Source organism: Dendrobates tinctorius, unplaced genomic scaffold, assembly GCF_039654945.1.
Source record: "Dendrobates tinctorius isolate UK_male_01 unplaced genomic scaffold, ASM3965494v1 ptg000126l, whole genome shotgun sequence".
Taxonomy (NCBI): Eukaryota; Metazoa; Chordata; class Amphibia; order Anura; family Dendrobatidae; genus Dendrobates; species Dendrobates tinctorius.
In genome coordinates, this window is record NW_027361794.1 from 20,847,311 (window position 1) to 20,872,205 (window position 24,895).

The following is a 24,895-nucleotide window of genomic DNA, read 5'->3' on the forward strand; positions in this document are numbered from 1 at the left end:
CCTCTGCAAATCTCTTCACTGGCTCCCATTCCCTGAGCGTATCCAATTCAAATTACTAATTCTGACCTACAAGGCCATCTATAACCTGTCTCCTCCATACATCTCTGAACTAATCTCCCGATACCTTCCCTCACGTAATCTCCGGTCCTCCCAAGACCTCCTTCTCTCCGCCACACTTATTTGCTCCTCACCCAACCGCCTTCAAGACTTCTCCCGAATAGCCCCCATCCTCTGGAATTCCCTTCCCCAACACGAACGACTATCAACCACAATCGGATCCTTCAGATGGAACCTGAAAACCCACCTCTTCAGGAAAGCCTACAGCCTGCAATGATCTCCACTGTCTCCCCACCACTACTAAAGCTACTGCCTCACCATCACTGGAGCTGCTGCAACCCCCCAACCTACTGTCTCCTTCCCCACCATCCTGTAGCATGTAAGCCCGAAAGGGCAGGGTCCTCTCTCCCCTCTATATCAGTCTGTGATTGTTAGTTTGTTTACTGGAAGTGATATCTGTAATTTGTATGTAACCCCTTCTCATGTACAGCACCATGGAATCAATGGTGCTTTATAAATAATAATCTAATATATAATTACCAATAAACTCTGTCACAGCTTCCAGCGCTTGTGTTGCTTCCACAATGCACCACGACCGGAAGCTGTGACAGAGCCGACCGCCATATTGAAACACCCAAGCAGGGGCTATCTATCGCGGTCGTAGGGGCCTGCCCGGAGTGCTTAGGGGCTCGATCGCGGAGCTGCAGCCGCTCATTGCCTGTGCAGCTTCGTGGCTGCCAGGCTGCAATTGGCCTGAGGTGATGGCTGCTCTGTGTGCACAGGACCTGTGATGAGGTCACATGAGGGGAGGAGTCAGGAGTCACATGATCAGGGGCCTCAGTGTGTAGGACTCTGCTGTGCTTGTTGTCATGGTGCTGGATGAGGGGAAGTTTATGTGTGGGGTCAGGAGGGGTTGACACTCAGGGTGGATGTAGTGGAGCCACGTGTGTATGAGGTGTACGGAGCAGAGCTGTGTGTGTATGAGATGTACGGAACAGAGCCGTGTGTGTGAGGTGTACGGAGCGGAGCCGCGTGTGTATGAGGTGTACGGAGTGGAGCCGTGTGTGTACGAGGTGTACAGAGCGGAGCCGTGTGTGTACGAGGTGTACGGAGCGGAGCCGTGTATGTATGAGGTGTACGGAGAGGAGCCGAGTGTGTACGAGGTGTACGGAGCAGAGCCGTGTATGTATGAGGTGTACGGAGAGGAGACGCGTGTGTACGAGGTGTACGGAGCAGAGCCGTGTATGTATGAGGTGTACGGAGCAGAGCCGTGTGTGTATGAGGTGTACGGAGAGGAGCCGTGTGTGTACGAGGTGTACGGAGCGGAGCCGTGTGTGTACGAGGTGTACGGAGCGGAGCCACATGTGTATGAGGTGTACGGAGCGGAGCCGTGTATGTATGAGGTGTACGGAGAGGAGACGCGTGTGTACGAGGTGTACGGAGCAGAGCCGTGTATGTATGAGGTGTACGGAGAGGAGACGCGTGTGTACGAGGTGTACGGAGCAGAGCCGTGTATGTATGAGGTGTACGGAGAGGAGACGCGTGTGTACGAGGTGTATGGAGCAGAGCCGTGTATGTATGAGGTATACGGAGCAGAGCCGTGTATGTATGAGGTGTACGGAGAGGAGCCGTGTGTGTACGAGGTGTACGGAGCGGAGCCGTGTGTGTGCGAGGTGTACGGAGCGGAGCCGTGTGTGTGCGAGGTGTACGGAGCGGAGCCGTGTGTGTGCGAGGTGTACGGAGCGGAGCCGTGTGTGTGCGAGGTGTACGGAGCGGAGCCGTGTGTGTGCGAGGTGTACGGAGCGGAGTAGCGCGAGTTGGACGGAGAGATGTGCGTGCATTTTGGCATGGGGGAGGCCCCCATTTGAAAGTTCACACCGGGGCCCATAACTTTGTAGTTATGCCACTGCACCCAAGTTATGGGTATTCCGATATGACGGCCGGGATTCATATCTCCCGCCGGCTGAGCAATTGAGCGTTTTCGCTCGGGATTTGAATCCCCTGCCAAGCCGTGGCGTGGGATTCAAATCCCCCGCCAAAGCCGCGGGGCTCCGCTCATTTGCTGAGGCTTGGTGGGGGATTCAAATTCCGTGTGGCACTGCTCATTGGCTCAGCCGGCGGGGCATTACTTACATACATACCTGACCGGAAGGAGCGTTGCCGTGGTGCTGCTCTTCTCACCGGAGACCGGGGGGCAGGAGTGCGGTGTCAGAATCGCGCGTGTGCATAGCGCTATCCGACCCAATTTTACTGAAAACACATTTGCACAGTGCCTTCAGCAATATGGCACTGGACAGTGCGGTATGGGCATGCGCGTACTTCAGCGCTCCTCCCTCTGGCAGAACGGGACAGCGCTGGAGCACAGGGAAGAAAGGTGAGTATAAATATTTTTGTTTTTTTTGTATGTGTGCAGTTTAATAGGGGTGAAAGGACCCTACATATCAGGATTGGGGGGTGAGAGGTAGCATGCCTACCAGGATAGGGGGTAAGGGGACCATGCATATCAGGATTGGGGGTGAGAGGACCACGCATACCAGGATTGGGGGTGAGGGGACCACGCCTACCAGGATAGGGGGGTGAGAGGACCATGCATACCAGGATTGGGGGGGTGATAGGACCATGCATAGCAGGATTGGGGTTGAGAGGACCATGCATACCAGGATTGGGAGATGAGGAGGCCATGCATACCAGGATTGGGGGCGAAAGGACCATGCATACCAGGATTGGGGGATGAGGGGACCATGCATACCAGGATTGGGGGTGAGAGGACCATGCATACCAGGATAGGGGGTGAGGGGACCACACATACCAGGATAGGGGGGTGAGAGGACCATGCATACCAGAACTGGGGGGGTGAGAGGACCATGCATACCAGAATTGAGGGGTGAGAGGACCATGCATTTGAATCCCTCGCCTAAGCCGCGCGGCACCACTCATTGGCTGAGCCGCCCGCCGGTGGATGTTCATTTCACCGCACTCCCGATGCAATAGTACCGGGTTTATTTCTAGTAATAATAATAATAATCCAGCACCATGACAACCAGCACAGCAGAGTCCTGCATATGCTGAGGTTCCTGATCATGTGACCCCTGACTCCTCCCCTCCTGTGACCTCATCACAGGTCCTGTGCGCACAGAGCAGCCATATATGTGGAGTGTGGCTCTGCGGGTGGAGGTCGGTGCTGGAGGCCCCATTATTCTCTATGTGGAGTGCGGGTGGAGGTCGGTGCCGGAGCCTCCATTATTCGCCATGTAGATTGCGGCTCTGCGGGTGGAGGCTCCACACCAGCACTGTAGCAGGTAAAGACCCCAATATCCACAGGTGTCCCTTCTAATTTCGGGAAACTCTCACCTCTAATAATCCTCGGACAGTTCTGACAAACACGGGAAAGTGCCCCTTTATGGAGGTGACAGAAAGTCTGTTTAGTCTCTTTAGCTTCATAGTATCGGCTCTAATCCAATGGTGAGAGAGCGATTTACCCTGAAGAGTCACAGATTGTGGGGTTGGTATAAAATGTTATATTTAGGGGTTTCTGTGTTGTCTCCTTATAAGAATCACAATGGTTTTGTTCCTTTTCCGCTGATTGATACAAACGACCCAACTATGAGAGATGAGAACCGAGGAAACCTGTATTACTCTCATAGTACGGGGCCTCTTACTTGGCCCCATATACACTCACTGGCCACTTTATTAGGTACACCTGTCCAACTGTGTGTTAAGACTTAATTTCTAATCAGCCAATCACATGGCGGCAACTCAGTGCATTTAGGCATGTAGACATGGTCAAGACAATCTCCTGCAGTTCAAACCGAGCATCAGTATGGGGAAGAAAGGTGATTTGAGTGCCTTTGAACGTGGCATGATTGTTGGTGCCAGAAGGGCTGGTCTGAGTATTTCAGAAACTGCTGATCTACTGGGATTTTCACGCACAACCATCTCTAGGGTTTACAGAGAATGGTCCGAAAAAGAAAAAAAATCCAGTGAGCGGCAGTTCTGTGGCCGGAAATGCCATGTTGATGCCAGAGGTCAGAGGAGAATGGGCAGACTGGTTCGAGCTGATAGAAAGGCAACAGTGACTCAAATTGCCACCCGTTACAACCAAGGTAGGCAGAAGAGCATCTCTGAACGCACAGTGCGTCGAACTTTGAGGCAGATGGGCTACAGCAGCAGAAGACCACACTGGGTACCACTCCTCTCAGCTAAGAACAGGAAACTGAGGCTACAATTTGCACAAGCTCATCGAAATTGGACAGTAGAAGATTGGAAAAACGTTGCCTGGTCTGATGAGTCTCGATTTCTGCTGCGACATTCGGATGGCAGGGTCAGAATTTGGCGTAAACAACATGAAAGCATGGATCCATCCTGCCTTGTATCAACGGTTCAGGCTGGTGGTGTCATGGTGTGGGGAATTTTTTCTGGGCACTCTTTGGGCCCCTTGGTACCAATTGAGCATCGTTGCAACGCCACAGCCTACCTGAGTATTGTTGCTGACCATGTCCATCCCTTTATGACCACAATGTACCCAACATCTGATGGCTACTTTCAGCAGGATAATGCGCCATGTCATAAAGCTCGAATCATCTCAGATTGGTTTCTTGAACATGACAATGAGTTTACTGTACTCAAATGGCCTCCTCAGTCACCAGATCTCAATCCAATAGAGCATCTTTGGGATGTGGTGGAACGGGAGATTCGCATCAGGGATGTGCAGCCGACAAATCTGCGCCAACTGTGTGATGCCATCATGTCAATATGGTCCAAAATCTCTGAGGAATGCTTCCAGCACCTTGTTGAATCTCTGCCATGAAGAATTGAGGCAGTTCTGAAGGCAAAAGGGGGTCCAACCCGTTACTAGCATGGTGTACCTAATAAAGTGGCCAGTGAGTGTACAGTATAATGTTCTCACAACTGCTCGTTGTCTGTGACCTTTACCGGCACGGTGGCTCAGTGGGTTCGAATCCCACCAAGGACAACATCTGCAAGGAGTTTGTATGTTCTCTCCGTGTTTGCGTGGGTTTCCTCCGGGTACTCAGGTTTCCTCCCACATTCTAAAGACATACTAATAGGGAATTTAGATTGTGAGCCCCATCCAGGACAGTGATGATAATGTGTGCAAACTGTAAAGCGCTGCGGAATATGTTAATAATAATAAAGATTATTATTATTATTAGATGTCAGGGGAAAAAAGCAGAATGTTGTAAAATAATAAAATTACCATTGGTGCTTGGGTCACCGCCAGTATCTGTGTTTCCTGGTCAGTCCTAAAGATCTTGTGATTCCTACAGGTAATCTGTTTCTGAAGCAGCGAGTAACATAGTCAGTGATTGGGAGCATGGAGGAGATGTCTTAGGCCGGGTTCACACTAACCGATGCAAAATACGGTCCGTAGTTTACATGCGTAATACGGATGAATGACCCCTAAATAGTTCTCCGTATGTCATCCGTAAGCAAGGTGTGGTCGCGTATTTTGCGCATGTCTGCATCCGTATGTAATCCGTATGGACTCCGTATGCTGAGATTTTCTCGCAGCCTTGCAAAATGGACATTTAACGGTTTTGAGGCCTGCTAACTATTTAAATCATTAGCCTGCACCCTATTTATTGCCTCAGGAACAGGTGGCTGCCTCCATTCTGTCCATTTGTGACCTTGCCTTCACTAGGTGTGTTGGTGTTGTATGTGCAACATGGCAGAGGGTCTGAGTTTCAACACAACTGAGCAGGTTCTCTTCAACTGGCTTTTGTCACGGCGCTTTGGCCAACCATACCCAGTAATAGTGGATCCGCGGAGGAGGAGACACATGTGGGTACATCCACTTTTGAGGCAACAACTCACAAGAGGTCATTTTCACCGCCTCTATTCTTCTGTGCGGGAGCATCCTGTAAAATTCTACCAATACTGTCGCATGAGCCTTGCAATATTTGATCGACTCTTGGAGACAGTGCGCCCTGGGATCACCTTTCAGGACACAAGGATGCGCAAAGCTATATCTGCAGAGGAGTGACTTCTACTCACAATACGGTATGTACTACACAACCACATTCTCTATGTTTATAATGTGTGTGCTGAAGTATGTTTTTTTGCCTTCTTGGACTAAGTTTAATGCCCTCATCTTAGTCCACATATGTTTAAACTTACAGACCAGAATGTTAGCTCTAATATGTACTGAATATCACTTAGTAATTGTGCAACCAAATATGTGTGTGTTAGTCGCTCTGAATTCCTAACAAGTTTGGTATGTATGTACCTGCTTTTTTTTGGAATTTGTACATTCTAAAATCTTCCTTTTCTGTTGTTCTTCAGCTTCCTGTCCACTGGCCTGTCTTATGCCGCCCTCCACCATGAGTTTCTCATTGGAAGATCTACCATTTCTGGCATAGTCAGGTCAACATGTATTGAAATCTGGACAAGACTACATCCAGTCGTCATGCCCGAGCCAAGTATGGAAGACTGGTTGAGGATATCAAGGGACTTTGAGGAGGAATGACAGTTTCCAAATTGTATTGGGGCCCTTGATGGCAAACATATCCGGGTGTGTAACTCTGGCTCCCAATTCTTCAATTACAAAAAATACTTTTCTGTTGTATTGTTGGCTCTGGCCGACCCTCAATACAAGTTTATAATTGTTGACATTGGGGCCTATGGAAGGACGGGAGACTCTCAAGTCTTCAATACTTCCATTATGGCTTGGCGGCTACTCACCAACCAGTTGGATCTACCACCACCACGCCAGCTACCAGGCTCCACTCAAGAATCTGTCCCTTATGTCCTTGTGGCAGATGAGGCGTTTCAGTTAACACGCAATTTCATGAGGCCATATCCCCGACGCAACCTTGACCACAGGCGCAGAATTTTTAACTTGCGCCTATCACGTGCTCGGCGAGTGGTGGAGTGTTCCTTTGGGATTCTTTGTGCCAAATGGCGGGTACTCCAGTCTGCCATTCAGCTGAGTGAACAAAATGTTAATGAAGTAGTTAAAGCCTGTGTGGTTCTTCATAACTTCACCAGGATACATGATTGTTCCTCCTCTGCTGGTGTTGTGCATAGGCCGGACAATGTGCGCAGGGTGAGACCACCTATCAACCCTCAACGTAGACCGCTCTCTGGGCTCAAAGTGCGTGATATTTTCACTAATTACTTTGTCACCTGAGGGGGAAACTTTTGGCAAGAGCATGCTGTGTCTGTTATAATTTTTGGTTTTATGTGTGTCTAAATATATATTTCTACCCCTTCTGATTCTATGACTGTTTCATTGCATTGGTAAGCGTATGCTGACACGGTGTTTGAGAATTGAGACAGAGACGTAAACTGTAGTAGACAAATTTTTACTTTTGCCTTTTTTTTGTTTTGTTTTTTTTTTAAAGGCAAACATATTATTGCCATATGATAACTGGGGCACTGGGTCAAATTGGCATTTTTGCAGATTTGAACATTTAAGTAAAATACAATTTTCACACATATCCAAAAAAAACAGAATGCAAGAACAAAATTTCTACATTAGACATTTTGAATCCAAAGGAAAAAAGAGGGGGTCTCATCATCAAAATTATATAAAAAAGATAAAACTCACATTTATTAGGAAGGTTTTCAAATCATATTAATAAGCCACCATGACAGGCAAGGCTACCTTATGCGTTTCTGACACATATTACATGTCTGTAAAAAAGACAATATTTCACCGCGCTATACTGGGAAAGTCAAAGGATCAAAATAGACTACTCACTTGATAATGCCTAAAAAAGGCGTGCTGCCCTTATTCAATTAGTCACATTTTTGGCAGCTAAATATATTCCTAAATCAAGGCGAACAGCCTCAATAACATCACGCTCTCTCTATGTATTATCAAGTGAGTAGTCTATTTTGATCCTTTGACTTTCCCAGTATAGCGCGGTGAAATATTGTCTTTTTTACAGACATGTAATATGTGTCAGAAACGCGTAAGGTAGCCTTGCCTGTCATGGTGGCTTATTAATATGATTTGAAAACCTTCCTAATAAATGTGAGTTTTATCTTTTTTATATAATTTTGATGATGAGACCACCTCTTTTTCCTTTGGATTGGGATTTAGAGCACCAGTTGAACCACACTGGACATCTCCTGGCATCAGACCGCTTATGCACACTGATGTACGGTATGTGTAAAGAATTTGCATATTTTTATGCTCTTATAAATTGTGGAAAGTTGGGGAAGGAGAAGGCGGAAGAGCAGCCTGTGGTTGCTGCTGGCTACTTTGCCCAACATCGCCCTGTGTGGGGGCATACTGTTGCCCATGATGTGGGTAGTGTCCTTCCTCCTGGGATTGTTGGGGGTACTGGCCAGAGTAATAATGAAGAGGGGCATCTTGTTGGCTCGGGTAGGCCCGTGTCTCATACCCACCAATATAGCCATGTCGTCCCCAACCAGGTTGGGACCAGCCTCCAACACTGGGTGGGAAAAAGTGGCCTTATTGTTGGGGTTGGCTAGAGGCAGACATATGTTGCTGGTGTTGTAAAGGTTGGATAGGGGAGGAAGGGGGTGAGGTGTAGGCCCACGTATTTGAGGATCCTCAGAGCCTGCTTGAGCAAGCATCTGTGTGGGTGGTCTCATGCACATTAGATTTCGTGGGGAAAGCTGCCACCGCTCCAGATATTCAAACAGCTCATATAGGGTATTGGGGGGGTGTGCTTGCATCAAGCAGGATCTGAAAACATCCTCGAATACGGAGCCTCACCTCACGGGAAAGGGCACGGAGATAAAGGGCCAGGCTACGTGAGTATGCCTCCTCCCCATTATCTGTATTCACTCTAGCCAGATAGTTCAGTACCCCTGTGTCCACATTGGTCCGGGTATCTTGGGCAGGGATCTGGCGCCTTCTTCGTCCTCGCCGGGATGTTACAACAGGGAAAACTAAAAAAGAGAAGACCATGAAGGTCAAAGGGGGATCAAGGGTAGACGTAGTTATGGTAAGGAAGAAGGATATAAATATCTATCAAAAATTGTCAGTAATACCTCAAAAATAAATGTCCTTCACCTATTAATAACCATAAGTATAGATGTATAATAACATTACTCCTTGATACAATAGAGGCTCCATATACGGTAAATAATTAACATAGAGATTTTTTTATTAATTTTTATTAGACAAGTATGAATAGTGACAACATGGAAGCAAGCAGAACACGGGACAGTGAAAATATAAATAGGGTAATCATAAATAACCAAAGCAAGGAGAAAAACATATGTCCTATGTGTACAGCCGTATGCCAACACACAGCAGATGAATGCACAAAATATTCACAACAAAGTACAGGCTTAAATGGCTGATTGTGCGTATAGAGGTCAGCAACATATAAAAAGGACAAATGTCTCCCTGTGCAAAATAAATAGGGAAGGAGGGGAAACTGTCACACACTGCCTAGCATGATGGCTGCAGCCACTCTCAATAGGGTAAAGTACTCCCCTTTTACCATATCTGACGCAGCCACAGTGAAAAACCTAGGTAAAGTGATACTGTGTCATAGGCAATATAGCATAGGTGGCATAGGTGGGAGCAAATAATTAGATATACTATTATATTAAATACCTTCAGTCATAGTGTAGCAGAGAGTGGGTGCAGCAGGCACGTGTGGGACACCGGGAGCCTGTTACAACAGGCTCTGGGGAGCCCCGGATCTGGCCAGTTGGGCTGCTGCTCATGTTGCCCTGCTCCTCCAGTATGGCTGATGGTGCAGCAGCAGACGGTCCAGGTGGTGGGGTTTGTGGCGCAGGCAATGGGTTCTCCTGAGAGGATTCTTCACCCATGCTTCTTGTAGGGGGAGTAGATGGGCCAGCCACCTCATCCCCTACAGGATCAATGATGGGCTCTGTATCTGAGCCCGTTCCTCTATCCGTAAGGTTGGACTGAGTTCTGTTATGAAATAGAACAGAGCCAAAAGTACATTAATATTTTTGGCCCTGTAAAGTATCGGTGTAATGTGGTGTGAGGTATCTACTTACGGTCTCAGATCCAGAATAGGGGCGAGGAAGGAGAGGCGGTCATAATATATGTATTTTCGCTTGACGTAGCCCGCATCACCACTCCTGGACCGCTGCTGACGTTCCCGCCTGTACTGATCGCGGATGCTGCGCCAGCGTCTCATCACATCTTCCACTGCAATGTGACAGGAAATATTCTCAATTTTACATATTTGATCGGTCACATTTGCTACCAGTAGTCTAGGCATGTGGCCTACTGGGGTGTGCTTTCTACCCAGGGTGGCATATATAATTGGGGCATCCAGGCCAGATACACAGGGTCAGAATAGTTAATGTATCAAGTAACTACACTTAATAACTTGGTTGGCCAAGAGGATGAGGAGCTTGTGGCCTGGGCAAAATTATGGCATTGTCAAACCATGGGTCACATCAAAATCTACCCGCCTCATGAGGAAAAAAAGTACAAGCACAGGAAGGGGGGGGACTGATTCTATATGCATTTTTTGATGTGAGGTAATTTTAATCATTTTTTGGCATGTACTTACTCAGTTTCTGCTGCTCCTCACGTGGCCGATCACCAAAATCATGGAACATCTGGCGACATATGCGCCTCCATGACGCCTCCTTTCTTGCCCGGTTCTCATAATGGGCATCACGTTGGTCCCAGAGTTCTGGCCGCTCCTGCACCAGTACAATAGGCATCTCCACATTGAGGAAATATGGCGCCATGACGCTGCTGTACTCCGTGGAGGTGTACTTCCTGGATGTCTGGAGCGCTTTTTGAGCTCATTTGCATGTCTAGGCTTCCTGATGATGGATTGGCCCACTTCCTGTCACCAGCCACAAGACCTGTGTATTTCTCGCAAGTCACACGTGTGGTCCATGTGTAATCCGTATTTTTTGCGCACCCATAGACTTGCATTGGCGTACTACGGGCGTAGTACGCTGACAATCGCAGCATGCTGCGATTGTCACGGACCGTAGAATACGGACGAGAAATATACGGCTGTTGGGAGCAAACCCATAGAGAATCATTGATCCGTGTGTAATGCGTGCTTTTAACGCCTCTCACTCGTCCGTATTCCTCTCTAGTGTGACCCCGGCCTTAGTCAGCAATTCAGCTTATGTTCCAGTCCATACAAGACTAGAAAATACAACATCTTACCGCTCTATCTCCTCATATGTTTCCCTTATTATCTCCAGTAATTGTATTATTACACAGGATTTTATGATGTTACATCGGTTCATCTTCTCATTCAGGTCTCTACAATATCGGATCCTCTCAGTGAAGATCTTTTTCCGAATTGTGCATTTTTGAATATGGACAGAGACAAGATGGCGGAGAGGATATTACACCTCACCCTAGAGATCCTCTTCCGGCTTACTGGAGAGGTGAGAGATTCTGATGACGTCACATTACATCATTCTTATCTATGGGAATAACAGATGGACAGAACTGGAGAGGTGAGGACTCTGGAAATGTCTGTAGTGAGATTTATTAATGTGTCTCTCCATAACCAGGATTACACAGTAGTGAAGAAGACCTCTAGTGAGCGCTGTCAGGACCCTGTGTTTGTTGGAAGAACCCTGTGCCCAATCATCGGGCCTCCACCACACCCCCTGATACATGAGGACATCAATGACCAGAAGATCTTAGAACTCATCTACAAGATGATTGAGCTTCTGACTGGAGAGGTGACACTGCTGGGAATGCTGGGACATTATACAGTAACGCTATGAAGGGATCGGGGGATGACGGTATCATTGTATGTGTCAGGTTCCTGTAAGGTGTCAGGATGTCTCTGTCTATTTCTCCATGGAGGAGTGGGAGTATTTAGAAGGACACAAAGATCTGTACAAGGACGTCATGATGGAGGTTCCCCAGCCCCTCACATCACCAGGTAATAGACAGGACTAAATACACACGGCCTATAATTATCTGTATGTAAAGAATGAATTCAGTCCCTGTATGTGTTTCCTCCAGTTCTGTCCAGTAAGAGGACAACACCAGAGAGATGTCCCCGTCCTCTTCTACAGGACTGTAAACAAGAAGATCCCAATGTTCCTCAGGATCATCAGGTAGATGGAGAGAAGGTGTCATGAGATCTCCCCTATGATGTGTAGACGGCTGTGAAGGTCTTGTGCTCAGTCTTGTTTTATCCTTCAATATTATAAGTTTTGGAAAAGGAAAGGATATGTTTCCAGCACACTGACTAGTTAAATTGAAAAAAAGTTTAGTTGGACATGATTAAAAATAAAACCATAAAAAAAACAACCTTACTAAGGGTGCACATTTGCGCCAGAAACACGTCAGGTTGTTTTTAATGTTTTATTTTTAATCATGTCCAAATAAAATTTTTCCATTTTAACTGGTCAGTGCACCGAAAACACATGCTTTCCATTTCCTACGTTTCCTGAATGCACCAGCAGGATTGGCACCCACCTGACACATGCTAGCAAACTCGCTTGGATTCCACCTGGATACTACGCACGTGGAGACTCCCTGTCCCTCCTCCCTGCCTATTATATGTTTTATTCTTGTGTAATAAGAAAGGTGGAGATGGCAGGATTAGAGCTGATCATAGATGTGACTTCTCCATCTGTCTGTGACTTTTACAATATTTGTTTCAGGGTGAAGATCTGACCCATATTAATACTACAGAGACATATGTGAGGGGTGATGAGTGGTGTAAAGAGAAGATTCCTACATATGACTACCCAGGTGAGCAGTAACCATTAAATGTAGAGAAGTCACAGATTCTTCACAGTCACCGACTGTGGCTGCTTTATTGGTCATGTAGTCTGGCCGTAGTACAATCATGTGATCAACATTTTGCCTCTAGATCACAACATTCTCCTCATCCCAAAACTGTTCAAATGACTTTGGGCATTAAAAGCCCTTTTCTGTAGAACGTATAGCCTGAAGGATCCACCTACCCCCTTGAAATGAGGAAATGCTCGCCGTTACCTGCCCAGATCTGTAACTACAAAGACAAATAACTTCACACGTAGAATGTGCTGATAAGTTAAAAAATCAGTAAAAGAAAAATATTATGATGAGTCTGTAAGAGAAAGTGGAAGGTAATGATGCTGTTGGCTTCCTAGATCCCTGATATTTTATTGGATGAATGTAGCTTCTCTCCCTTCTGTGCTACTGAATGTGCTCATATGGTCCCTACAAGAACAGGTCCAGTCTTTCTGGCCAAACTTCTCTTTTATGATCACTAACATTAAATGTGCAGTGAGGCCAAGTGTGAATTTCTGCACAATAACAACAGAGTTTCCCTTTATCCTGACTTTTCAATTTCTTTTAAAACTAACTAACTTCAAACAGTATTGCGATAAACTACATTAAACACATTACACCTGTGCCATGATATATCTCTAAGCTGTGCGTGGCTGATGGCTGTAATATACATGTATTCCCGCCTGCAGGAGATGTGTTGGCATGGCTCGAGCTCTGACTTCATGGATTCACTCTACGTCATAAATTACATTCTGTTTTTAATACTAAGAAATTCAGATTACTGCACAATCTCTCCTGAAATGGGGATCACTAATGCTTTCTCTACTCTTATCTTTGACTATCTAATATTTCTTCTTGAAACTCATCTGACAGAAGATAATTGCCCTTATGATAGTTTGGATTGCCAAGAACCACCGGACCCCATACTCTAATTATCCCAGAGAGGTTTCACCACGAGTTACTCATTTTCTACTGATGAAGATTGTTGAATTTGATCATTTCAGTAGATTTGTTTTTACTACAATAGTTAGTGTCCAAAATACTCTGATAGCCTCTTCCTGCAGCCAGTTTTATGTTTCTAATCCGGGCCCATTTTTCAAATCTGACGTGTGTCACTTTTATTTAGTGAAAATTTTAGAATTTCAGTATACCATCCTACCCGCGCCCTCCGTTCTGCTGATGACCTGAGGTTAGCATCCTCAATAATCAGAACCTCCCACTCCCGTCTCCAAGACTTTACACGTGCTGCGCCAATTCTTTGGAATGCACTTCCCAGGTCAATACGATTAGTCCCCAACCCCCACGATTTTAAGCGTTCCCTGAAAATGCATTTATTCAGACTGGCCTATCACCTCAACACATTAACCTAATCTATCCCTGTGTGGCACAGCCAAAAGTATTACCATAACCAGGTTCCCCGCATCATGTTCCCACATGCTTTATGCATCCATTAGCCCTCTGCATCCATACTGTTACACACTTAATATTATGGCTGGTCCATTGTCATGGTCCAGTCTGGAGTTTATCTTCTGCTGTCTTCACTCCGGACTGGTCATGCGGGGGTTAATCTCCTCAGCCTCGTTCTGGAGCTAGCTGGGCTATTTCAATCCCTCACAGCCTGCTGACCAGTGTTAGTGATATCTCAAGCTTGCAGTTTAGAGCCGCTGACCCTTGTACCCTGGTGATCCTCCTGCCTTGGACTGATATTCACGTGTATGACCCGGACTGATTTCTGACCCCGTCTCTTGGTATTTGTTTCTGCTGTTACGTTCCCTCTCTGGCATCTGACTCCCTGGCTTGTACCCCGACCACGTATTTCGTCTCACGTTTTGGACCCCATGCTCATGTTCTGGCTTTCTGACTCTCGGCTTTGGTATTTTGACTACGTGTATTGCTGCTCCTTCTGGTACGTCTGCTCCTGTTAGTTTCTGACTCGGTTCGTCTGACTATTCTCTCTCGTTACCTGTGGCACCTGTGCTGTTGCTTAGGGTTGCTGCTCTTAGTGTATAACCTCTCTTCCCTCACCAGCTCCCCCTGGTGGAGGTTTCACTACATTATCACTAACTACACATTTAAACGGGATTTTGCTTTTTTTTTTCTCTGGCCATGGATCTGCTGCATAACTTGGCAGATCAAGTGTCCAGATTGACGCAGATGGCACAGGACTTTTATGTGAATCATCAGTCCCTTGTCATGTCTCAGACCCACTTACAGAAAGAACTGACTGAGACTAATAAGACCATGCAGGGAAACACCTCTCATATTGTTTGTCCACCAGGTGACTCTGTAGATGTTATTTTGCACTCTCCTGAACCCTCAGTTAAACTTCCTGACACATTTTCTGGTGAAAAAGATAAATTTCATATATTCAAGGAGAGTTGTAAATTATGGTTTTCTCTTAGACCCCGATCGTCTGGGGATGAGACTCAGCGGGTGGGGATTATCTCCTTACTTAGGGAGGGTCCCCAATCCTGGGCTTTTTCATTGCCCCCTACTGCCCCTGAACGGATGTCGGTAGATAGGTTCTTTGAGGCCCTAGGACTTATCTATGACGAACTGGACCGTGTTAGGGAGGCAGAGGACACTATTTTGGGTCTGGGGCAAGGGAAGCACTCAGCCGAATGGTACAGCTCCGAATTCCGTCGATGGTCCACTGAGGTGTCCTGGGACGACTCTGCACTGAGATGTCTGTTCAGGAAGGGACTGTCGGATTGCTTGAAGGACGCTCTGGCTCTCCATCCACCTCCCAGTTCATTGGAGGAGGCTATGACTCAGGCTATCCGTATGGATCGGAGACTGCGGGAGAGAGGTGTTACTCAGCGAGGGATTCCGTTTTTCCCTGCTAACCCTGATGTTTTGCTTCCATCTGAACCTATGGAGGTGGGAGCCACCAACCCCCAGGAGAAAGAGAGGAGACGGCGACGTGATGGAAAATTGTGTTTTTACTGCGGAGATCCCGGACATTGGAAAAAAGAATGCCCCTCCTGTCCTCCGACTAACAAGCGGCTGAGTCTGGGTGATAATCGTGGAGGTCACCCAGACTCTCAGGTACCTTTTCCATACTTTTCAAGAGTACTGCTAAAGGTGGAACTTGGTGTTGAGAACGGCTTTTTCCATACTTCGGCTTTTGTAGACTGTGGGTCATCTCTGAACCTGATTGATTCTAAGCTGGTTGCTCGCTGTAGATTAGGGACAGTTAGGTTGGAGACTCCCTTAAAGATTGTGGCTATTGATTCTACACCTCTCACTAAGGATGGTCTCCATTTCAGTTCTAAAGAATTTACCCTCAGGGTGGGGGCCCTACACCAGGAGCGCATGTCATGCTTTGTTTTGGATAACCTCCCTGCTGGCCTGGTGTTAGGGTTTCCCTGGTTGCAACGGCATAACCCAGTTATTGACTGGGGGTCCCGGGATATTGTTAAATGGGGACCTGGGTGTTCTGAAAATTGTCTTGCTACTGTGTCTATGTCATCTGTCAACCTGGAGGGTATTCCGGAGTACCTAAAGGGTTGTAAGGATGTGTTCTCCGAAAAGGTGGCTGAGGTTCTACCACCACACCGCCCATTCGATTGTGCCGTGGATCTTGTTCCCGGTGCCAAATTGCCCAAAGCCCGGCTGTACAATCTCTCCGGCCCTGAGCGGGCTGCTATGAAGGAGTATATCTCTGAGAGCCTCCGTAAAGGGCATATACGGCCATCTGTCTCTCCCGTGGCAGCGGGGTTCTTTTTTGTAAAAAAGAAGGATGGTGGTTTACGCCCATGCCTCGATTTTCGAGAACTGAATAAAATAACCATAAGAAACGCCTACCCTCTCCCACTGATACCTGATTTGTACAATCAATTGTCGGGGGCCAGGTGGTTCTCTAAGTTGGACCTCAGGGGAGCATACAATCTCATCCGTATGCGGGAGGGGGATGAATGGAAAACTGCGTTTCTCACCTCTGAGGGTCTGTTTGAAAATTTGGTTATGCCCTTCGGTTTGACTACCGCACCAGCGGTATTCCAGAATTTCATTAACCATGTTTTTTCTGATTTTATTGGACGTTTTGTAGTTGTTTATCTTGACGATATACTTATATATTCTTCTGATAGACAAAGTCATATGGGTCATCTTCATGCGGTTCTCCAGAGGCTCAGGGAGAACTCACTCTTTGCCAAATTGGAGAAGTGTTCATTTTTTACTCAAGAAGTGTCCTTTCTAGGGGTCATCCTGTCCGCTGAGGGGTTTCGTATGGACCCTAGGAAGGTACAGGCCATTGTGGATTGGGTGCAACCCAGAGATCTCAAGGGTCTTCAGCGATTTCTGGGTTTCGCAAATTATTACAGAAAATTCATCAAAGGGTTCTCTCAAGTGGTCAAATCCCTCACTGATCTCACCCAAAAGGGAGCAGATCTTAAAAACTGGTCAGCTCCAGCTGTGGCGGCGTTTTCTTTGTTAAAAGAACGTTTCATGACTGCTCCGGTACTGGTGCAACCTGACTTGTCTAAACCATTCATCGTAGAAGTGGATGCCTCTGAGGTGGGAGTGGGGGCTGTGTTGTCCCAGGGGCCCACCACATTAACTAACTTAAGACCCTGTGCCTTCTTTTCTAAAAAATTTTCCTCTGCTGAAAGGAATTATGATGTGGGTAACCGAGAGTTGTTGGCCATTAAATTGGCTTTTGAAGAATGGAGGCATTTTTTGGAGGGGGCTGTCCATCGTATCACTGTCATTACAGATCACAAGAATCTGTCTTACATCGAATCCGCCAAACGTCTGACTCCGAGACAGGCAAGGTGGTCACTTTTTTTTTCCCGATTTCAGTTTTCCATCACTTTCAGACCAGGTTCCAAGAATGTGAAGGCGGATGCCTTGTCTCGCAGCCTAGATCCGGTATCGCCTCCGGAGCCTCCTTCCTCCATTCTTCAGCGCGGGGTGGTGGTGGCCTTGGTGTCCCAGAGATTGGAGCAGGAGATTCGTGAGGCCCAATCTCTAGCTCCCCCATCCATACCTGAAAATAAGCTCTTTGTGCCTGTCCAGTATCGGTTAAGGGTGCTTCGGGAGTTCCACGACTCGGCTCTGAGTGGGCATCCAGGAATCTCGGCCACTCGTAAAGCCATCACTAGGCTGTTCTGGTGGCCCTCGTTGACTTCTGACGTCACTGCTTTTGTGTCCTCCTGTGAAACTTGTGCCCGCGCTAAAGCCTCCCACAACCGGCTGGCCGGGGAATTGGTGCCACTGCCAACTCCGGATAGACCGTGGACTCACCTGTCCATGGATTTTATCACCGATCTCCCACCCTCTAATGGCAAAACCGTGATCTGGGTAGTTGTGGATAGGTTCAGTAAACAAGCACATTTTGTACCCTTAACGGGCCTTCCTAATGCTGAGACTCTATCTAAGCTATTCATTGAGCATGTGATTCGGTTGCATGGTGTGCCTGTCAGTGTGGTGTCTGATAGAGGGGTGCAATTCGTGTCAAAATTCTGGAGAGCTTTTTGTAAAAGGCTGGGCATCAGTCTGACCTTTTCATCGGCCTACCATCCCGAGACCAATGGTCAGACTGAAAGGACCAATCAGTCTTTAGAGCAGATCCTGCGGTGTCTTGTCACATCCAGACAGGATGATTGGTGCTCTATGATACCTATGGCGGAATTCGCCTTCAATAATCGTGTCAATCAGTCTACTGGTACTTCTCCTTTCTTTGGCAACTATGGGTTTCACCCTCATTTTGGTGAATTCTCCAGACTAATTCTTATGAAAAACAGTGGCGCTGCGTAAGGGTATAACAGCTGCAAATTAACAGATAATGCCACCTTTTATCTGAATGATATTAAAAAATTACTTAAAAAATGTTTATTTGCGCTAGTGATACCCACAATATTGTATCTCTTCAAGAACAAACATATAATATAAAAATATATGTGTGTAATTAACTTCCCCTTATAATCTAAAAAACCGCACAAGTAGTGCAACTAAATAATGCAAAATGAACAATAAATTAAGGAGGAAGCGGATAAACTAATATAAAACCCAACCGCTCCCCCACATAACAATGTGTAAAATTAGGTACACATAAATGCACCTTAAATTGGCAGATAATAAAATTAATCTCAATTCAAATAGCGCACATACCTATTCTGCTCCCCTGCTTGACTTCCTTGTAATCCAATAGTGAAGCGGCGTGGATAGAAAAAATTATAATCACGAAAGGACCTGGGTAAATGTTGCAAGATGGTCACCTTTAGTGATGTCCAAAATACTAACGGGCGATGCTCCGGCCGGTAGCAATCGCCCTGTCCACCGCTAATATTCCACCCGTTGAAAGAGGGGCGAGAAGCGGAGGACGCTGTTTGGAGCCGGCAAGGTACAGGACCGTCACTGTGACGTCACGCAAGGTCCTGTATCTTGCCGGCTCCAAACAGCGTCCTCCGCTTCTCGCCCCTCTGTCAACGGGTGGAATATTAGCGGTGGACAGGGCGATTGCTACCGGCCGGAGCATCGCCCGTTAGTATTTTGGACATCACTAAAGGTGACCATCTTGCAACATTTACCCAGGTCCTTTCGTGATTATAATTTTTTCTATCCACGCCGCTTCACTATTGGATTACAAGGAAGTCAAGCAGGGGAGCAGAATAGGTATGTGCGCTATTTGAATTGAGATTAATTTTATTATCTGCCAATTTAAGGTGCATTTATGTGTACCTAATTTTACACATTGTTATGTGGGGGAGCGGTTGGGTTTTATATTAGTTTATCCGCTTCCTCCTTAATTTATTGTTCATTTTGCGTTATTTAGTTGCACTACTTGTGCGGTTTTTTAGATTATAAGGGGAAGTTAATTACACACATATATTTTTATATTATATGTTTGTTCTTGAAGAGATACAATATTGTGGGTATCACTAGCGCAAATAAACATTTTTTAAGTAATTTTTTAATTCTCCAGACTAGATTCGGAGTGTCCAGGGGCTGATTCAGCCTTTTTGCGGTTGGAGGAGGTTTGGAGGGAAGTTCAGAGAAACATTGGGGAGGCTCAGGGCAAATATAAGTTTTTTGCAGATAAACGACGCTCGGTGGGGCTGACTTATCAGGTGGGGGATAAGGTATGGTTATCCACCAAAAACATAAGGCTGAGAATTCCCTCTGCTAAGTTGGGTCCCAAGTTTATTGGTCCGTATGAGATTTTAGAGGTGATTAATCCTGTGGTCTTTCGCCTGCGGTTGCCTCCGTCATTACGGATTCCTAATGTGTTCCATAAAGCGCTTCTGAAGCCATCGGTGCCTTCCTCTGATGAGTCTCCCTCGCACCCGCCGCCTGTTATGGTAGATGGGCAGACCGAGTACGAGGTGGAACAGGTGGTGGATTCTCGTATGCTCCGTCGTTCACTTCAGTACTTGGTCCATTGGAAAGGATACGGTCCTGAGGATCGGTCATGGGTGCCGGCACGTTCGGTCCATGCGGATCGGTTGGTCCGGGCCTTTCACGCTCGTCATCCAGGGAAGCCTGGGGGTCCAGTGGCCCCCCATTGAGAGGGGGGTACTGTCATGGTCCAGTCCGGAGTTTATCTTCTGCTGTCTTCACTCCGGACTGGTCATGCGGGGATTAATCTCCTCAGCCTCGTTCTGGAGCTAGCTGGGCTATTTCAATCCCTCACAGCCTGCTGACCAGTGTTAGTGATAGCTCAAGCTTGCAGTTTAGAGCCGCTGACCCTTGTACCCTGGTGATCCTCCTGCCTTGGACTGATATTCACGTGTATGACCCGGACTGATTTCTGACCCCGTCTCTTGGTATTTGTTTCTGCTGTTACGTTCCCTCTCTGGCATCTGACTCCCTGGCTTGTACCCCGACCACGTATTTCGTCTCACGTTTTGGACCCCGTGCTCATGTTCTGGCTTTCTGACTCTCGGCTTTGGTATTTTGACTACGTGTATTGCTGCTCCTTCTGGTACGTCTGCTCCTGTTAGTTTCTGACTCGGTTCGTCTGACTATTCTCTCTCGTTACCTGTGGCACCTGTGCTGTTGCTCAGGGTTGCTGCTCTTAGTGTATAACCTCTCTTCCCTCACCAGCTCCCCCTGGTGGAGGTTTCACTACATCCATACAATCAGGGCAACTGTTACCACCCACCTTTCGTGTCTCCCCTTTTTTCCTCATAGATTGTAAGCTTGCGAGCAGGGCCCTCATTCCTCTTGGCATCTGTTATGATCTGTGTGATTATTGTTATGCTGTAATGTCTATTGCCTGTACAAATCCCCTCTGAAATGTAAAGTGCTGCGGAATATGTCAGCGCTATAGAAATAAAATTTATTATAGAATTCTACACAAAATATAAGCCCCAATTTTTTCACTTTCACAAAGGGGAACAACAAACAGGTTGACCTCACAAATTATTTAACTACTTCTCTTGAATCCGACAATACCCTTTATATGGTTGTGCACTACTGTCTGGGCACATTTCAGGGTTGAGAAGGGAAGGAGCACCATTATAGCTTTATGAATCCAGAACTTACTGGAATAGCTTGCATTATGAGCAGTGTTTGTGGCCACCTGGCAGCTCAAAAGATGGCCATCACAAACAGGCTTGGTGCTATCTACTCCATTTTCCTGATCCCAGGGACTTACATAGAGACCCCTCCCAGGCTTGGGCCATAGTGATGCCTGCTGTTCATTGGTGTAAAATGGGAAGAACAATAGGTAGCTGTGTCAGAACCAGTAAGGCAGAGGAAAATGCAAAATCAGAAGACGCAATAGTAGTCAACAAACAGGCCAGGATCACAACAGGAAACAAATACACAAGCCGGGAGCTGAGCATAGGGAACTCAACTAGAGGAGAACAACGCTGTATCTGGCAGATTCCGGCAATATGCTTTGAGTTTTTGTAGAATTTTGTGCTATAAAATTGACCGAATCAGGGAGCAGATTACGTCAGATGGTCAGCACATACACCCATACTGCCAGACTGGATGGGACGACTTGCCACAGGCACCCTAATCTTAGTGGCTGAACTGAGCCTACATCATCCAGAGCTTCTGATTTCAATGTTTACTCTGATACCAGCCCCACCTGCCATGTGAATAAGGACACGCCAGGTGACAAAAGCAGACATCGTAGAAGCAGATCTCAGAAGAGTTGTGACACCATCTGCAGAAGCCCCAATATGAAAAAATTTCAGAAAACCAGAGCAGTAGAAATCCCCATAAAGTGACTCCATTTTAGAAATTGTAACCCTCAGATAATTAATCTTTTGGAGTAGTGACTATTATTGATTCCACAGGCACTTTCCGGAAATTAGCACTCAGTGGATTTGGGAGAAAGAAAATGCAAATATGCCATTTTATTACCCATCACATAGTGCCCAGATTGTGCTCCAGGAGACACACACCATAAATGAAGTGGGTTCTTCTCACTATAGCAATGCCAAATACATCAATGCTAAATGTGGTTTGGGCACACTGAAAGGCTAAGAAGCGAGGGGGAGATTTGACTTTGGGAGAGTGGTTATTAGTGGATTGTTTAATGGAAGCCATGTTACTTTTAAAGAGCCTTTGAGCCACTAATAATGTGGAAACCTCTGTTTTTCCCCTGACAGATGATGGACCTGAGTGGGGACTTTGTTCTTTGTGAGAGGAATGGAAGTTTTTATTGGTAGTATGTTCGTCAACATAACGTTTCTTTGTGGCTTTTTATTTCTTATTTGGGGGGCTGAATTAACAAACAGTTGAACACCACCCTCCACTGGTTTGTCCTATGAGATTTTCTATTAGACTGTGAACTGTCATTGTCTTGGTGAAGAATTCACTATTTTTATGTAACTTGCCATTTTTACAGACAGTTTAAGTAGAAATATTAAATGACATTCAAAGATATTTTATTCAAAAATAACTGGTTTATATCTTGGCAGATGACTGTACCAGGAGATCAGGGGGACAGCTGACATCTTCAATTTTTAAATCTGATGATCTTGAGATTACACAGGATACAATTGAAGTGAATGCCATTACTCCAGATATACCATCTTCCCTTCACAGCAAAGATCTCTCATCTGATCCTATGAAACAAGTCCTGTCTTCTGATTCATTAGAGACAACTAAAGAAAATCAGAGTCACAAAATTAGCATTAAAAACAGAAATACTCCAAAATCAAAAAAGCAATTTTCATGTTCAGAATATGGAAACAGTTTTCCCATGGAAAAGTCTTTTCTTAAACATCCAAAAATTCACACAGTGGAGAAAACATTTTCTTGTTCCAAGTGTGTTAAATGTTTTAAGCAAAAATCACATCTTGTTAGACACCAAAGAAGTCACACAGGAGAGAAGCCTTTTTCCTGTTCAGAATGTGGGAAATGTTTTAACAAGAAATGGAATCTTGTTATACACCAAAAAACCCACACGGGGGAGAAGGCTTTTTCATGTTCAGAATGTGGGAAATGTTTTAATCAGAAATCGTCTTTGGTTAAGCACCTGAGAACCCACACAGGGGAGAAGCCTTTTTCCTGTTCAGAATGTGGGAAATGTTTTAGTCAGAAATCATCTTTGCTTATGCACCAGAGAACCCACACAAGGGAGAAGCCTTTTTCCTGTTCAGAATGTGGGAAATGTTTTAACTTTAAAGGGAATTTTGTTATACACCAAAGAACCCACACAGGGGAGAAACCTTTTTCATGTTCAGAATGTGGGAAATGTTTTAACCGGAAAGCTAATCTTGATAGCCACCTGAGAACCCACACAGGGGAGAAGCCTTTTCCATGTTCAGAATGTGGGAAATGTTTTAATCGGAAATCAGATTTGGATAGGCATCAGAGATCCCACACAGGGGAGAAACCTTTTTCCTGTCCAGAATGTGGGAAATATTTTAACGAGAAATGCAGTCTTGTTAAACACCAGAAAACCCACACAGGGGAGAAGCCTTTTTCATGTTCAGAATGTGGGAAATGTTTTAATCGGAAATCAGATTTGGATAGGCATCAGAGATCCCACACAGGGGAGAAGCCTTTTTCATGTTCAGAATGTATGAAATGTTTTAATCAGAAATCAGTTTTGGTTAGGCATCAGAGAGCTCACTCAGGAAAGAAGCCTTTTTCATGTTTGGAATGTAAGGAATGTTTTGTAAGGAAATCATATCTTCTTAGTCACAAAAGAATTCACACAGAGGTGAAGCCTTTTTTGTGTTCATAATGTAGGAAATGTTTTACACTAAAATCAACTCTTTAACATCAGAAAAGTCACAAATGGGGTGAAGCCTTTTTTCATATTCAGAATGTTGGAAATGTTTTAACCAAAAATGTATTTCTTAAAGGGATTGTCCATCACTAGGACAACCCCTTATCACGAAACAATCACTGACCTCAGGGAGACCAGTCAAAGAAAACACTGCAGCAGCTGGCAAAGGCGCTCAATCAGTGAAATCCTAGGTGCATTGCTCCCTGGGAAATACGAATATGCAAATAAAGTCCGTGGAGCCTCATTTAAGAGTCTCAAACACGGGACTAGCCAGATCTTCATCCAGGGAAGGACCCAGCCAAGGAGTGGCTCCTTTCGGATACCACCATTACCACCATATTAAGCGGCCCTTTAAGTCAATATCCAGCTCTTTAGGAGTTTACAGATATGACAAGGGAAATACCAAGGCCAGGTATCCATCCACAGACAGCTGTTTCGGGGTGTTGCCCCTCATCAGTGAGGAGTAGGATTCTGGCTAGGTGGGAGCCATGCCTAGTAGACCAACATCACAAAACAATCACTGACCTCAGGGAGACCAGTCCCTGGAGGAAGATCTGGCTAGTCCCGTGTTTGAGACTCATAATTGAGGCTCCACGGACTTTATTTGCATATTAGGACAACCCCTTGTCATTCCTCATGTTTGGCCTATTTCAAATAAAAATATTCATACTCCCTTGTTCCAGTGTCGTTCCAGTGGCCTTGGCACTCATGTTCCCAGGGCTCATGTGAGGTTGTTATAAAATCAGCGCTGGCTTCACTGTTCCTGCCTTCGGATGTATTGAACATCAACAAGAAGCTAGGGCCACCACTACTCTCTGACTTTCTCTTATTGTTTGATATGTCCAAGAGTGGAGACAATGAACCAAGTTTAAGAATGCACTTGCTTTTGAAATCTTTCCTTTTCCAGTTAGAAAGGGTTGTCCAAGTAGTGGACATCCCCT

The 24,895-nt window shown here is 46.0% G+C and overlaps 2 protein-coding genes and 1 long non-coding RNA gene across 4 annotated transcripts in view; 1 reads left to right on the plus strand and 2 right to left on the minus strand.

The window, feature by feature from the left end:
• Positions 1 to 643, minus strand: part of LOC141047063 (uncharacterized) — a 49,787-nt gene extending 49,144 nt beyond the window's left edge. The window contains exon 1 of the long non-coding RNA XR_012219747.1: positions 598 to 643. This is a non-coding gene — a long non-coding RNA (uncharacterized lncRNA). The remainder of the gene's footprint in view (positions 1 to 597) is intronic.
• LOC141047061 (uncharacterized) overlaps positions 1 to 24,833 on the plus strand; it is a 105,185-nt gene extending 80,352 nt beyond the window's left edge. Inside the window, exons 1-7 of one of the 2 annotated variants that reach the window (XM_073541992.1) lie at positions 3,283 to 3,356; positions 11,269 to 11,400; positions 11,530 to 11,703; positions 11,786 to 11,909; positions 11,993 to 12,087; positions 12,640 to 12,730; positions 22,636 to 24,833. In XM_073541992.1, coding sequence (XP_073398093.1) covers positions 11,329 to 11,400; positions 11,530 to 11,703; positions 11,786 to 11,909; positions 11,993 to 12,087; positions 12,640 to 12,730; positions 22,636 to 23,909 — 1,830 coding nt within the window. In that variant the 5' untranslated portion in view covers positions 3,283 to 3,356; positions 11,269 to 11,328 and the 3' untranslated portion in view covers positions 23,910 to 24,833. Of the gene's footprint in view, positions 1 to 3,282; positions 3,357 to 11,268; positions 11,401 to 11,529; positions 11,704 to 11,785; positions 11,910 to 11,992; positions 12,088 to 12,639; positions 12,731 to 22,635 lie in introns of those variants that run through there. The other variant, XM_073541991.1, reaches the window with a different exon arrangement.
• Positions 1 to 24,895, minus strand: part of LOC141047167 (uncharacterized) — a 549,720-nt gene that overhangs the window by 246,404 nt on the left and 278,421 nt on the right. The gene's annotated exons all lie outside the window — the stretch shown is intronic.